The 15,126-nt window shown below is 44.5% G+C and overlaps 1 protein-coding gene across 1 annotated transcript in view; it reads right to left on the bottom strand.

Annotated features, from left to right (window-relative positions):
* Positions 1-10,091: 10,091 nt before the first annotated feature.
* Positions 10,092-15,126, bottom strand: part of LOC146796879 (extracellular calcium-sensing receptor-like) — a 222,025-nt gene continuing 216,990 nt past the window's right edge. The window contains exon 6 of the mRNA XM_085631413.1: positions 10,092-11,011. Within this exon, the coding sequence (XP_085487539.1) occupies positions 10,092-11,011 (920 nt within the window). The remainder of the gene's footprint in view (positions 11,012-15,126) is intronic.

The raw sequence follows: 15,126 nt of genomic DNA on the forward strand, positions 1-15,126 counted from the left end.
TGTGATGTCATCTATGGCATTTTCAATCTGCCTATATTCAAATTTTTACATTTCTGCATAATATTTAGTAGTGTGTGTATGTGTGTGTGTAATAAATCTACTCCTTTTTCTAAAGAAGAAATACTGACAGGACAATCATTTATTGAGTGTTGTTATTGTGTGCCAGCGAACGATGATTACTAACCCACAGCAGCTTACCTGAGTAGGCCTTAGACTACTGTTCTTCACTATCCTGAGAGAGGCAAGTGCTACAATGGGGTGTTTGGTTCCCAGTAAGGAATTGTGAATCTATTACTTGTGCAGGTCATACAACTATTAACTCAATTTCTTTCAGTGGGCATCCATGCCTACATAGGGCCTGATAACAATTTTGGGGAAACCGCCTCCGACATGCCATTGGTGGCGGTCCACCTGACATCCAGAATATCAGTCCGACCGCCAGAATTACAATGACGGTGTTCGGAGCGATTTGTGCGGGCCGAAATACTACCACCTCTGGCAGGCTCAAGGAGCCAGTCGGGGCGGTGGTTGGACTGTAATTACTATAATGGGGTGGTGCCTGCACAGACAACACCGTAGGGATTGTGATGTCCATTTCCCTTTGCCCTTACATGGCATTCCGGAAGACTGTGAAGGCAGACAGAAAGGGACTTTGGGGCGCCCTAACAGGATGAATGGATGTTAAAAGCATCCCTTTTTCCATCGCGGCTTGTGCTGCGGCCCTTTTCTGGGCTGCAGCGCAAGCCGCTATGAAAACAGTGATGTTTATGACTGCCTGCACACCAGTAGTATCATAATTGGGCTGTTGAGACTGCTGACTCCTTGTCGGATGGTCTCAAGCCCGAAACGATGGCGATCAGATGATTGTCCGATAGCCATCGTAATGAGGTCCTTCGTTTTTAAGGGAACAGGAGCCTGGGGAGGATATAGTAGTTGGCAATTTCTGCATCTCATTATCAGGGAGATTATACCAGACATATTACATTTTTTTCCCAAAAATAATCCTTGGATTGTATAGTTGGCGCTCAGCTCCATGGCATGAAGATTCAGGGATAAGTGCTCTAAATTTGCACTGCCCTCAGTGTGAGTGATAGATGGCCGATGAAATGCAGGGACCCAGGACTGATGAAGAAAGAAGTCAAGCCTCTTCTGGTGACCATTGAGTGGAACTCCGGATTGGGGATTAAGGAAGCCTGCTGTTGAATCTGCCCTATGCAACTCTGCCTCCCTATAATTGTAGGTGACAGGAGATATTGCTGATTTATGACTCTGTTAAATCCCAAAAAATAAACAGAAACTTGTGTTGTGTGAGTCTAGAAGGTTTGTCCATGTCTGTGGATCCTGCTGTTCATATCACATTCATGGTGTCTACTGGGAATGGTTCCTGCTTTGGGCTTGAGTTTGTGAAGGCATTCCCAAAGATGAATTATCGCCAGAGGATTTGATTAGAATGGGGAGGGTCACTCAATTCCAAATGAGCCCTCCTCCTTACATGTCCCTGGGGATTGTCAGACTTATGTGCCTCTATGTGGTGCTGCTAATTATATCTGTTAGTTTACAGATGTAGTGCTGCCCCATGCTACCAATGAATTGCTAAAACACAGTAGTGCATGATGGGATGTTAGCTCCTGTTGAAGGGTTTGCAAAACAAAATCAAACTACAATGGTTGGATTATGGACGTGCCATGGAAAAGCAGGGTGCATATTTACTCACTCTGGGGGGGGGGCTGCTTCCCAGAAGGGACACTAGATGTGTGTTCAGCCCTTTCTGATACACGCAATGTGCAGGCAAACATTTTCTGCCTGTGCAGTGACAGCGAGCATTCGTGTATTTGCATGGGATGTGTTCTCATGAAATAAAGAGAATGTCTCTGACTGGAAGAGGAAGAGGAGGAGCAAGTCGAGACCGCAGGACCGCAGCAAGACTGAGGACGCAGGACGCCGCGGAGGGCGGAAGGCGTGAAAGCCGTGAACTGTATCACAGCATAGCAGGAGCGAAGTCGGCTGGTGGTACGTTCGAAAGGGCTGGAAAAGGGCTGGAAAAAAGGAAAATCTATTGCAAGCTGCTAACCCGCCACACCGCAACACCGCCAGCACGTACCTCTGCTACACTGCCACCATACCGCGCCCATACCGCTGCTGAAGCTGCCGTGGTAGGGCAGGCACCAGGGGGATAGCTGACACCGCTGCGACCATCATCGGAAAACATCGTCGCAGCTGCAGTTGGTTACGGAGGAGGCTGGTAGGAGCACCGCATTTGTTCCCATTTTAGATATGCTCACCCAGCGCCCCACGCCCCCATGTCGTCATTGACATTGGGCGGAAGGGAATGGTAGCATGGGTTGGAACCAGCAGAAATAACAAGGAGCCCCAGGGCGTGGGCCCAGCAAGTCACAGCGCGGGTCTAGCCGCAGAAAAGCTGGGTGGGGTGAGTACCCACCTAGGGGGCGAGCAGCTGCGGGGGGGGTCACTGGGGTCGCCAAAGTGGATTCCGGACAATAAAGTTATTATCCCCATACGCCAAGCATCAAATGACACCGTAAAAGAGTAAAGAGGAGAGGGGATACAGCAGTAAGCAGCGGAGTTAAGCCAAGCCAAGGAAGGACCGCCAGGTGCATTGTGGTAAGGAGAGTCAAGGGCGCATTGCAACCCTGAGATCTAGACAGGGGAAATGAGATCGGGGAAAACACGCCAACCTGTGGAAAGTAAAAAAAAAAAAAAAAAATTGAGAAAGTCACCCGCGGAAGCCAAAAGATCACTGGAAACGGGGCCAGAGTTAAAAACCAGGGAAAGGTTGGTATCGGTACCAATCCCCGAGCTAAGATCAGACTCTAGACGGAAACCCGGACTCCTAAAATTTTTTATCTTAAGGACCCAATGGCAACGATCTACGCACCAATTGCGGAGGCTTCTAAGCTACCAAGCCCCATCGCGCCATTAAACATGCCAAGTACCAAACTAGAGTTTCCAACCACTCCAACGTGTTCGGGCCCCTCCCTTCAAGGCAAACACACGTTGGTAACCGCACTAGTGCATTGTCCGAATACCCCCGCAGCCTTAAATGGAATCAAGGGAGGTTGCGCCGTAAAGGACACTGCAGATAATTGCCTCGCAAAGGACCTTAGGCTGACATCAAGAAAAAGTGAGATAACAGCTGAGACAATCGATGTTGGTGACCATGTAAGAGGAAGCAAGGGGGTCCAGGAGGGAAACTCAGGTCACAAAAATCAACCCACCCTATTAGGGCAAGAAGGGGACTCATGGTTAAACCCCCTTTTTCTATCAAATGACTCCCGATTAGAGGAACTTACCGAGAGAATCACAAAGTACATTGACACACAAGGGAGAGTATCACGAGTAGAACACGGCCTTGGTGATCAGCATCTGAGTCCGGGCATGCTGGTCTCAACCCCTCGAGGCCCTGACCTAAGTAGAGACCAACAAAAAGCAGGCACAAATGACTCTATAAACACGCAGGCAAATCATCTACTCCCCAGCTACCCAGTGCCAATCACAATTTCATCGGGGAGCACGTCGGACTTAGAGCTCAAGGACCTGAGCAAAATCAAAAAAGACGAGCCATCAACACCATGGACCCAATCCTTGCTAAGCACCCTAGAGCAAGCAATAAGGGTGCTGAATTACCAATCCAACAAAATGGAAGTCCAGATTGACCTCATCACACTAGTGGCTGGGCATATCTCGGGTATAAACGTAAAATTGGACTCCCTTTCATCGCTTTTAACATCTCAGGGGAAATCAGAGCCCAACACAGACAGGAGTAATCAAAAACAAAACTGTGGATGTGGAAGTATAATTGAAAAACTAACAAGCCTTCCGGCCATCCTGATGGACATACTAGGGGAGGTAAAACTATCACGCGCTAACAGACAGGCATTGGAAATAACTCCTTCCCCGAAAAAATCACCAACAGTCAAGAGAAAGGCCACAACAAGCAAACAAATAACGTATCAGGAACAATCATTAAAGGAATGTGGTCTAGGCAAAACAGTTTCAGATTCCGAAGAACCACAGCCCATCCACCAATTTCCCATCGAGGAAAAATTTACAAAGAGAGAAAGAAAAAGGGCGAGAAAGGCTAGGTCCAAGAACAAGAAACAACATAACGTTGATCCTGATAAAATCTTCCCCATATTTAAAAATAAATCCCATCATGGAAACAAATCTAACTTTTTGAACGGGTTAACAGCAGGTGAGGATTTTCCTGCGGACCCAATCGACAAACCAAATCCATCAAATACACGAAGGGGAGAAGGCCCCAGATTAGGAGACAACCCAAGCCCACATCCACCTACAGGTGATATCAGCAAAATGGATATTAGAACAAACCAGCAATTACTAGTACAAGTGCTGGGAAGCAAAGAATCCAAGCTAACACAAGTGGGCGAGTACGAAGCTTGTGAGCAGCACGACTCGACACGAGCCTCGGTAATAAACAGTCTGGTCACAAATAACAGCTACAAAGAGGGCTTTAACCCAGCCATAAAAACTTTTATTGAGCAACAATCATTTGCAACACCAGAAAGGAAAGCATACGAACAACGTGGTTCAGTAGCAGTAGTTGAAAACAAATCAGCGTTAACCCCCTTGCGAATTACTGTCCTGGAAAAGGAACGTAAATGCTTGCTACTACAAAGGGAGCAAAGTACGCCCCGATTGAAGATCAAGAACACAGCCCTCACACAGAAAAATGTATCAAAAACTGAGGCTGCACAGAATGAGCAAGAACAACAACCGACCAAGTCTGTCAGCACCAGGATTCACGCTCGTAACCTCACTACTTGCAAAATAGGCCCAATGTACAAGGAGCAAAGTAAACACTTAGACCCATATGAGCTAAAACTAACATTTATTCCTGAATATTCGACAAGGGGGACGCAGGACATTCTGAACCGAGGCAACCTGTTAACATTGTTTAAAGAAGTATCGGACCTAAAAGGCATTACTTCCCAGGACCTTTATTCTGTCGAATTCCAGCAAAACGCTAACAACGCGGACATAGAAGAAACAGTTACAACTTGGGCCTCAAAGGACCTGGTAGATAGGATATACCTCGCAAGATCTCAGTTCGAAACATGGGGAATATCTACTATGCGTCACAAGCGTCCGAGGTACCCATATCCACTACAATTTAGTACACGGGACCAAATGAAGGGGAAAGAGAGCACACGCCAATATTCCGCTTGTCCACGCGGCGCCAGGGCCTCCACGCCAGAGCCTTTAAGTGTAAGTCGTAAGCCACAAGAAACCGGTCGCCATCACGCAGACAGAACGGATTGGTCCGGGATACTCAACGTCCTGAGTAATAAAGCTACCTAACCCTGATTTAAACTCCACCGAAATTTCGCGGAACTTGATGCCCCCCCAGAAAGTAACAAAGAAGCCCACAGTTTCAATTGGCTCATGGAACGTGCACGGCTTTCGAGAAATGGCCCATGATCATGAAACCCAAGCCTTTTTCTTACGACAAGACATAATTCTGATCCAGGAGTCTTGGAAACTAAGATAGACTCCAATTCCAGGCTTCAAAGAACATCAAATATACGCTGAAAGCCTTACCACGCATGGCCATCCTGGCGGTGGATTATCGACATATGTAACCCTCAAGTTCAACTGGGCATCTGAGGAGATAGACGTGGGCCTGAAGTGGGTCCAAGTGATTAGAATCACCGAAAACCAGTCACCGGGGAAGGAACCGGGGAAATTGTTCATACTTAATGTTTATATCCACCCTGACAGACAGTCACAAAAAGAAAAACATGTGACCTTACTATCACTTATCAAGCTCATGCAAAGAACTTATCTACAATATCCACTGGTCATTTCCGGGGACATCAACAATGTCCTTATCGATCAAAGTAGGGCAAAGGTGAAGATAAAAGTAAACAGTGGAGGAAAAAAGTTATCATCTAGCCTAAATGAATATGGACTGTCAATACTAAATGGGAATTCTAAGGAGGATAGGCCGGCAGCTGCCACATACCTACATGGCAGGGTTCATTCAATAATCGACTATTCTATAATAAGCGACGCGTTAATCCCCAGTATCGAAGCATTTGGTATAGAACATCGAGCTGAAAGTGACCATCTTCCCCAAATAATAAGTATGAGTATTGCACCAAGCATGGCGCCAATAATGACCTCCTTACTGCAACACGCATCAAGGTTTAACCTGAAAAAATTAAAATGGCGTGGAGAGGGTTTGGGCAAAATCACGGACTTAGTTAAAACACAGATGGCTAACCTTGGAAACCAAAGGGAGGAGGACCGAGTACCCAACTGGGAGCAAATGATCCAGGTCCTGCAGCAAAAGTTCCCAGTAAGCTCAGGGAATCACAGAAATCTTAACAACAAAAAGGAGCCTTGGTTCAATATGGACCTTAGAGCTAAAAAAAGAAAGGTGACCAAGGAGGTCCGGGACCTCGTAAATCAAAAAACATTGGGATCTGAGGTAAACAAATCCAAATTGAGGAGAGCCAGGAGTACTTATAGGAAGGCACTGAGTGCCGCAAAGCATACATACAAAGAAACCATCTGGAATAAGTTGTTAATTTCGCGAAAAAATCCTAACTGCCGGGATTTCTGGGGCATCATTAATGATCTCAATCAAGGGGTTAAACTTCAACAGGAAGCTGGGGTTGGTGCAGATACCTGGCTCAGACATGTGCAAACTCTATACAGCAACATGGAGGCAGGTCACAACAACAGCTAAGGGGAAGTGAAGGACCACATGGAGGAACCAAAAGGAGAGAATAAAAATAAAAACCGGGAACTCGAGCAGGAAAAACCGGAGAATGGGTCAATAGTATTAGACAATCTAACCACCAAAAACGAACTGAGGACGATAATTTTAAGATTAAAGACCGAGGGGGCAGCAGGACCAAACGGGCTGCCAAATGCAATCTTTAAGCACGACCCGGACCTGTGGTCGGAGATACTAACACCTCTGTTCAATCAAATATATAAACAAGCAGAGTGACCTGCCTCCTGGAAAGGTAGCATCATTCACCCCATTTTTAAGCACGGTGACCATCGCAACCCCTCAAACTGCAGATTGATATCCTTAATAGATGTAGAGGCCAAACGATATGCCTCTTGTATTCTACTCGAACTACAAGCTTGGATATCAGAAACAAAGATTATGCCAAAATTCCAAACAGGATTTAGGCAAGGAATGGGAACAATAACTAACCTAACTTGCCTGGCTATCCTAATAGACCAAGCTGTAGAAAAGGGCACTCGCCTGTATGCCTGCTTTATAGATATCAAGTCCGCCTTCGACCGAGTGAACAGAGAGCGCCTATGGAGAAAGTTGGAGAGCTGGGGGCTGCCATACCAGCTCTTAACAGCCATCAAAGCCCTACATCACAATACTTGGACAAAAGTGAAATTGGGAAATGGAGGCAGTACTACTAGGAGCATTCCAACGCACCAAGGTCTTTAATCTTTTTCTCTCCGACCTCACAAACGTGATCGAATCAGTAGATAGTCACCCTCCACACTTGGTAAACAACCCAATATACTATCTACAATATGCTGATGATATTGTTCTGTTGAGCAAAACCCCAATCGGCATACAAAGAGCCATCAACAAACTAACATCGTACTTAGAAACGGAAAGTTTGGACCTAAACAAAGAAAAAACCAAAGTGGTCCGTTTAGTCGACCCGCAAAAATTAAAGTACAATTGGACGGCACAAGGGATAATTGTGAAAGAACAAGAGAATTACAAGTATTTGGGAATAATAATAACAAAAGGAGCAAATTACAAGGACCACAAAACAGCATTAAAAGCAAAGGCGCAATCCTTTATTTTTGCCCACCGCTCCCTAAAAGGAAAAATGGACTGTCCTAACTATAACCACCAATTAAAAGTAATGGCAGCACAGATAATGCCCACCCTATCTTATGGTTTAGTTACATGGTGCGGGAAGGAGGCCGATCTTTTAAACAACTTACAGATCAAAATATACAAAGAGGTCTTCAACCTGCCTAAATCTGCCTCAGCCTCACAAGTCAGGCTTGAATTTGGTCTGCAAAATCAGAAGTACCGGAGCATGAGCAGCTTCGTGAAACTTTGTCATAAACTTCGAATTGCACACCTAGAAACACTGGACTGGCTAAGCTGGGAGGAAATAAAAAAAAGTGGGGAAACTGAAAAGCCGAACACCTGGGGACAACATCTGAAACTATGTGGAAAAGTTGGAGCTGGAATCAGTCTGGAAAGCAGGGACAGACATGGCAACGCTAAGTAAACTAGCCAACGCGGTAGCAAAAAGGAAATCCTTTATGGAGGATAAAGAGATATTGGCAAAACGTCGCCACGGCTGGACCATCATGAACTCTTTCACAACTCTAAAACCCCGGCTATATCTAGCAGCCCACTTTAGCGGTCATCTTAAAAAGGCCTTTATAGCCTATCGGATGGGGATGCACGTCTCAAAAGACTTACTACCATCTTGGAAACCGCCTCACCAGACGAAACGATGCCGCCTTTGTGGGTATAATACAGAAACTTTGGTCCACCTTTTCTGTACATGCCCGGCCCTGATAAACCAGAGACGATTCTTACTGAAACCCATCTTCAACGAGTTAAACACTCACTCTTGCAGACATGCAGTCACAAGCTGGCTCAGAGGCTCCTCCATAATCTTGGCATGCCGTGGAGTCAAATTTCTGGAAGAAGCAAAAAAAAACCTAGAATTAATAGAACAGGAGGGCCAAACAGCCAGTGGGCCACTTGGGACTTTTTAACCTCTGGACTATATATGCACCGTTCCCACAAAAATGGTAGCTGAGAATAATTACCTTCAGTAATTTTTTTAATTTTGTACTGTACTGTCATTTTACTATGTGCATTTTGTAATAATTTTAATTAATTATGCAAATAAAATCTTCTTCTTCTTCTTCTTCTCTTCCCATACACTTGCGAAGTATTGCTGGTAAGGGAAAAGAAGAAAGGATTTCTAAAAAGATTCATTAATTGTGCACCACCTACAAAACATTGCCTGAGTAGTCTGGCACATCAAGGTTGTGTTGCTTTGATATGCAGCCTGACATATGACCTGACTGGTTAATTAAAATGTATCAATGTACCAGCACTAAACTTGACAGCTAACAAAGAGATGTTTTTTTATATGGCACGACATTCAGTTTCCGATTTCGGCAATTGATATGTGAAGGTCTCAAAGTTGCCAGGTTCACACAGTTGCCTTCTGTGCTGTGGAGGAAGGAAGCTTTCATCAAGGGCATTCTCACCAGCCTGTGATGAGACTCTTCCATTTCCATTCATTGGAGTGAGATGCTCAATAGGGGTAGGAAGATCAGAAAGCAAAGTGTCTCTTAGTCTGAAGTGATTTGCAGGGGAGACCATCCTAAATGTATCAATTAGCCTAATTGACATGACAATTTTCAATATGTAATGTAATGAGTAGAGGAAAAGTTCAATATGTGATGATGCAAGACAAATTTCCTGAATTCTGAAAATCTATTTCCTTCCTGTTTGTATGCAGGATGGAAGAACCAGTTACATAGGTGACCAATCAATAGTTCCCTAAGGTGTGTTTTCCTAAGAAAACTCTAAGAGTTCCCTGTTTCACAGTTATGTACAAATACCCAAGACAAATCTTTCAAGCCCTAAACTGGTGCCCTAGGAGCCATCCGAAGCACTTGGCAGGACTATTCAAACAAGACACTACCCTCTGCCAGGAGCATCAGTATTTTGTTCTCATTTGTTAATCCAGAAAATAGCTGCAAATGCACACCTGTTTTTTCTCACTCTCGCACAGTATGTCAAAAGAGGATCCCTTCCAGATCCTTGTTGTTATATTTGATTTTCCAAAACTTTACATGCTGTAATAGTTACATTTTAATAGATGAATGAGAACAGCTTGAAGCATGATGAATATTGTACATCAATTTTTACATGCGAGCTAGTTGAGAAAACATTTGTGTACATAGGTCATACCAAGGTAAGGAAAAATCACAGGTTGTATAGCCTCCGAAAGCTTTGATTTAGTCTGTACCATTTAATCTAGAAGCAAACATTCCAGTTTATTCCATTAATGCTCTTATCCAGTACACATGGAAGTTGTTGCTTTTTTTACCAAAACGTCCTTAGTATTCATCTCTGGTCTGAGAAAGATAATGTAAATCTTTGGTGCAAAAATACAGTACATGAGGCCAGCACCAGAGGACAAGATTGCAAAAATCTCAACTGCAACAAGGTATTTTCCTTTTGTGCTGAGATAAGCTGGGATGAAAGAAATCCAGACACTGACAAACACCAGCATGCTAAAGGTGATGAATTTGGCTTCGTTGAAGCTGTCCGGCAAATTTCGAGCTACAAAAGCAATTCCAAAGCTTACACATGCCAAGACTCCCATGAACACCAACATGCAGCAAAACATCAGGATGGAGCCCTCGTTGCACTGTGCACTAATCTTCCAGTTGTCTGTACTATCAGTAAGTTCTGGGAATCCTGGTGAAGTTCCCAACCAGATGATTCCAATAATAACCTCTATGAAGGTACAGGCCAAGACATTGATGTATGACGTTCTGGAGCCAATCCACCTTCTTAACTTGCTGTTGGGCTTAGTGGCCCTAAAGGCGATGACGACCATGACTGTTTTAGCCATAACACAGGAAACAGCAAGCGAGAAGGATATGCCGAAGATAACCTGACGAACCATGCAAGTCCCTCTCCTTGGCTGGCCAATGAAGACCAAAGAACAGAGGAAGCACATCATGAGGGCAAAGAGAAGAATATAACTTAGGTGAAGGTTGTTAGCCCGTACAACTGGAGTGTGCCGATAAGATATGAAAGTACCCAAGATGCCAGTAGCATTAAAGAACAGGAAAACGGAGATTAAAGCCAGGATGAGTCCCAGTGGGTCCTCATAGGACAAGAAGTCAATTTTCTTTGCAATGCATCTGTCTTTTTCTATGCTTGACCAGTGGTCAATCGGGCACTTTATGCAGTCCAAGGAGTCTGAAATAAAAACAGATGGCAACCTTTATAATTAAAATAATTTATTAGATATTCATTTGAAGAAGTACATACGCAAAATGTAATGTTCTTGATATGTTTGAAGACCATCTCTCCATTTCTCATGACCTCAAACACCTGCACCCACAATATTCCCATTGAAGGTGCAGCATCATTGAAAGCCTGTTTGTAAAACACTCAGGGGTGTTTATGATGCTGCCCATTATGGCTTCGACCATCGGTTGGAGCCTTCAGGGCCGCATCCTAATCTACCCATGGTTTACCTTCCCACCGCCTAATTATGATCTAGGCGGTCAGAAACTAAACCGGCTGGGTGTTCCAGCTGGCTTCTAACATGCTGTAGGAGCCCGTTGGCCAGTCAGAAGCCAGCCAGTGATATCAAGGACGGGCCTTTCTGCCCTTGAGAGTACAATGCATGGTTTCCAGCATGGTTTCCATGTCAGACGTCGTGCTTGGGGGGCCCCCAGCAGGGCCCACTAGTGCTTGCCGCCTCCTGTTTATCCCTACATCTCCCTTTTCTCAATGTGAGCTTGTGTTAGCTCCCATTGAGAAAAGGGAGCGTGCGACCGGAAGTCGGTCGGTCCGAGGACCGAGACGGTGTCGGGCAGGCAGACTGAAGTCCACCCAACATCGTAATAAGGCCTTGTATGTATTTGTGTCTTCTTTTTCTTCAGGGTGACCCTTTGTCATACTGAATCTGTGACTCACAGATATATTATTTTTTTTCTTACTAAAGATTTTAAGACTCATGCACAGATCTTTCTTTAACCGAATTATCTAGTGACATTGGGTGAATTGATCAGAAGTCCTTCACATCAGTCCAAGTTTAGTGTGGGTTAAGGTTCTCCACATGTTGTCACTGCCATAGCACATGGCATTCTGTGCCTCTTTATGCTAAAGCAAACCGAAACTACTGAAAAAGTAAGTATGCTTGCCCCAATACTGTTTACCCCTTTGGTTGGGGAGTGGCTGTAGTGGGGGCTGCCCTTTACATACATACATTGCTAAGTTAGCATAACCGCTAGAAAGCCATCTTGCCACTTTTGCTGCTTTTTGCACACGATACTGCAGTTACATGTTATTATTTGAAAACTGCTTGCTCGCCTTTTCTTCACATGAGAACTGTCTGTTGTTCACATCCCCAGCCGTGAGCTGCGACCTTGGTCTGAACATTGTGTAAAAGAAACAGTCTGGGTCGCTAGACAATGCATGTTTTTGAGTTCAGGTTGATCGGCCCACTCTTTAGCCATAACAAGCATGCAGCTGCAAATACCTGAAAGTCGAGTGCTTTAATATTGCAGGCTGCATGTTTAACACACATTCTGAAGAAGAGCTTTCCCAGGAGAAGACCACATCTGATCCTGTGATGTGATTCCACTAAGCTGATCTTTACGTTATGGGGTTCCCCATTCAAGCCTAGAGACCTTTTTTTATAATAGAATAGTTTATTAGTGAAGGGAAGGTGGCTGTAACCCACTGTCATTCATAACATGATTTCTCCCTTTATTTTTTATGGTATTGTAACAATGCTGATGGTTTTGATATTAATCATTTGTCTGCTTATGTTAGCCAAAGTACTGCATCTGAGGACACGAGGTTTATAAAATAAACTCCTTAAACTTTACTGTGTCTTTGTTTACTCTTTTTGTGGACTGATATGAGAATAATTACGAACAGGTATTTCTGATTCCCATCATTCCTGAGAGTACCCTAAGTCGCTTGTTCTGGGTTGTCTATTCATTGGGACCTCCGTGATAATACGGATAATGAATGGGACACTGATGCTGGTCGGAGAAGGGGTTCTGGGTTCTGAGGTGAGTTTCTGGTACACCACAATTCACTGAGGTCCTGGTTTCCTGCGCATAGTTCTGTGTATGAGCAGAATCCCTGCAGCATGCCCAGGTGTCACTCCCAACCACTAGCTGTTGCCAGGCATAAATAGTGTAATCCAGGCATCTCCTAAGAACTCTTTCTGGACCTGTGGAACAACAGACGAGTACTGGACCTTCTGTCTGTCACCTGGGAGGAGCCCTGAATGAGTGGACCTGCTCACCCTTGAACCTGGGACAGATATGTGAATTCAAGGATCATTTGCTTAATCTCCTGTGTGGCAACAGCAAGCTGCAAGACTTTTCCTGGAAAATATGAGCTAACCAGTGGCAACTGGAACTTAAACCTGGATTTTAATGGTGAACTCTGTCTGACACCCTGAGGTTCTCAAAGTGCCCTACTCATGTCCTTGAGGCCTTAAAAGTGCACCTCAATGTTTATTTGATCACTAAAAGAAGTGCAGAAACCTTTGAAAAACTATTGCTCCAGATCGTAAAGGGGACCTGTTGAGAAAAGTATCTGAACAGCAGTTCCTCTGAATCTAATTGAATTTCAGGTTTTTGCCATGTGGAGATCCCCACTCCAGGTGAAATAACACAACTCATAAAGATGGCAAAAATTATTGTTTCAGCAGAGCCCACCCACACTTCGAAAGTTAAATGTGACTTTATAACCACATGAGAATACTCCATTGTCAGCCTGGAAGTGTTTCTTTCCCTTAGAAACATAGGATGTAGCAAGAGTTTGTGAGTGGAAGCAGAAATGAAATATAGGGGTCAAGTACAGAAATTAAGGGCTTGATTTAGATCTTGGTGAGACTGGTCCTACCACCGCTTTTTTGGTGGTCTTCCCACCCAACTAACTGGGGGTCCTCCAGCCCAATTAGAATGCTGGATTTCAATAGGTGAGAAGACTGCTTTGATCCTGCCGACACTGCCAGGACTTTGCTGCCTGCATCAATGGCGGGTTGTGCTGGAGGCAGTGGCAGTGAGACTCCAGCCACAATTGCTGCAGTTGGTATTTGGATGTAGGCTGTTGCCATAGGAATTGCAATGGGAATGCCTCCCACTTCGAGTCAGCAGATTGGGACGAAAAGGGGTGAATACTCACTGTTTTTTGGGGTACACGGTGCAGTTTCCTCCTCTTCTCCTTCACTCAGGTCCCCCCAGTCTTTCGCCGCAGGTCCCCCCAGTCCTGCGAAGTGCCGGCACCCCATTTTGACAGAATTGAAGGTAAGTGTCCATGGTGTATGCGGGTGTATGCGGGCATGGTGTGTGCATGTTGGTAGGGTGCAAGGCAGTATGTACACAAAATGCACACTACTCATATCCTGCAAGCACATATGTACACAGACACATCATACATATGTTTTACATTGAAAAAAGTATATTACTTACCTATCTCCCCACCGCCGCGGTAGCACCCCGTCAGTATTCCACCGCCAGGACATCGCCAACCCTTTGGGAACATCCAAATCAGCTCAGTGGTACCCTGCTGCCAAGACAAACATGGCAGGACCTTTGCTAGCATAGGAGAATGCCGCCGTGGTGGTCTTGCCTGTATCGCGTATACATCTAAATACAGTAGGCAAGAGACTGCCACGCGGCTGGACGCCGTTAGGACCACCAAGATCTAAATCAGGCCCTAAGTGTTTTATTTTGTGAGCAATTTTCTATCTAGGTTTGTGATAAAATTTTCTAATGTTGGTTGAGATGTATGTAGAATAATTAAGTGACTTTTCAGTGAGGAGAAAAGAGTGCTTTTTAGTTGTTCGTATGCCATCCCAGTTGAACAGTTTCACAACTGTTCTTGCTTCATACACAGATTGGGCCCGATTCACAGTACTAACTTAAGACAAAATCCTAAACTTACTACCATTTTGGTATTCACAGAAGGCACTTAGGGGCATATGTATCAAACGATTTTAGATTCGCAAACGCTGCGATTCGCAAAAAAACAGCGTTTGCGAATACAAAATCGCAAAATTAGATGTATTTGCCATTTACACATCGCATTATTAAGAAATCGCTAATTTTGCGATTTCTTAATTTTGCGGAAGCATTTAAGGAATCGCAAATTGCGATTACTTAAATACTATGTAACATGCACCCAAGTAGTGCGATTTCTCCTTAAGAAATCGCAAATTACCACCAACTTCAAGTTGGTGGTAATTTGCGATTTCTTTGAAAAATTCACTTTTTGGCATTTTTCAAAGTGCCATGTGACGCACATACATGCCCTTAGGGCATGTATGTGCGCCATATGCG

The sequence above is a fragment of the Triturus cristatus genome, chromosome 10, assembly GCF_964204655.1.
Source record: "Triturus cristatus chromosome 10, aTriCri1.1, whole genome shotgun sequence".
NCBI lineage: Eukaryota > Metazoa > Chordata > Amphibia > Caudata > Salamandridae > Triturus > Triturus cristatus.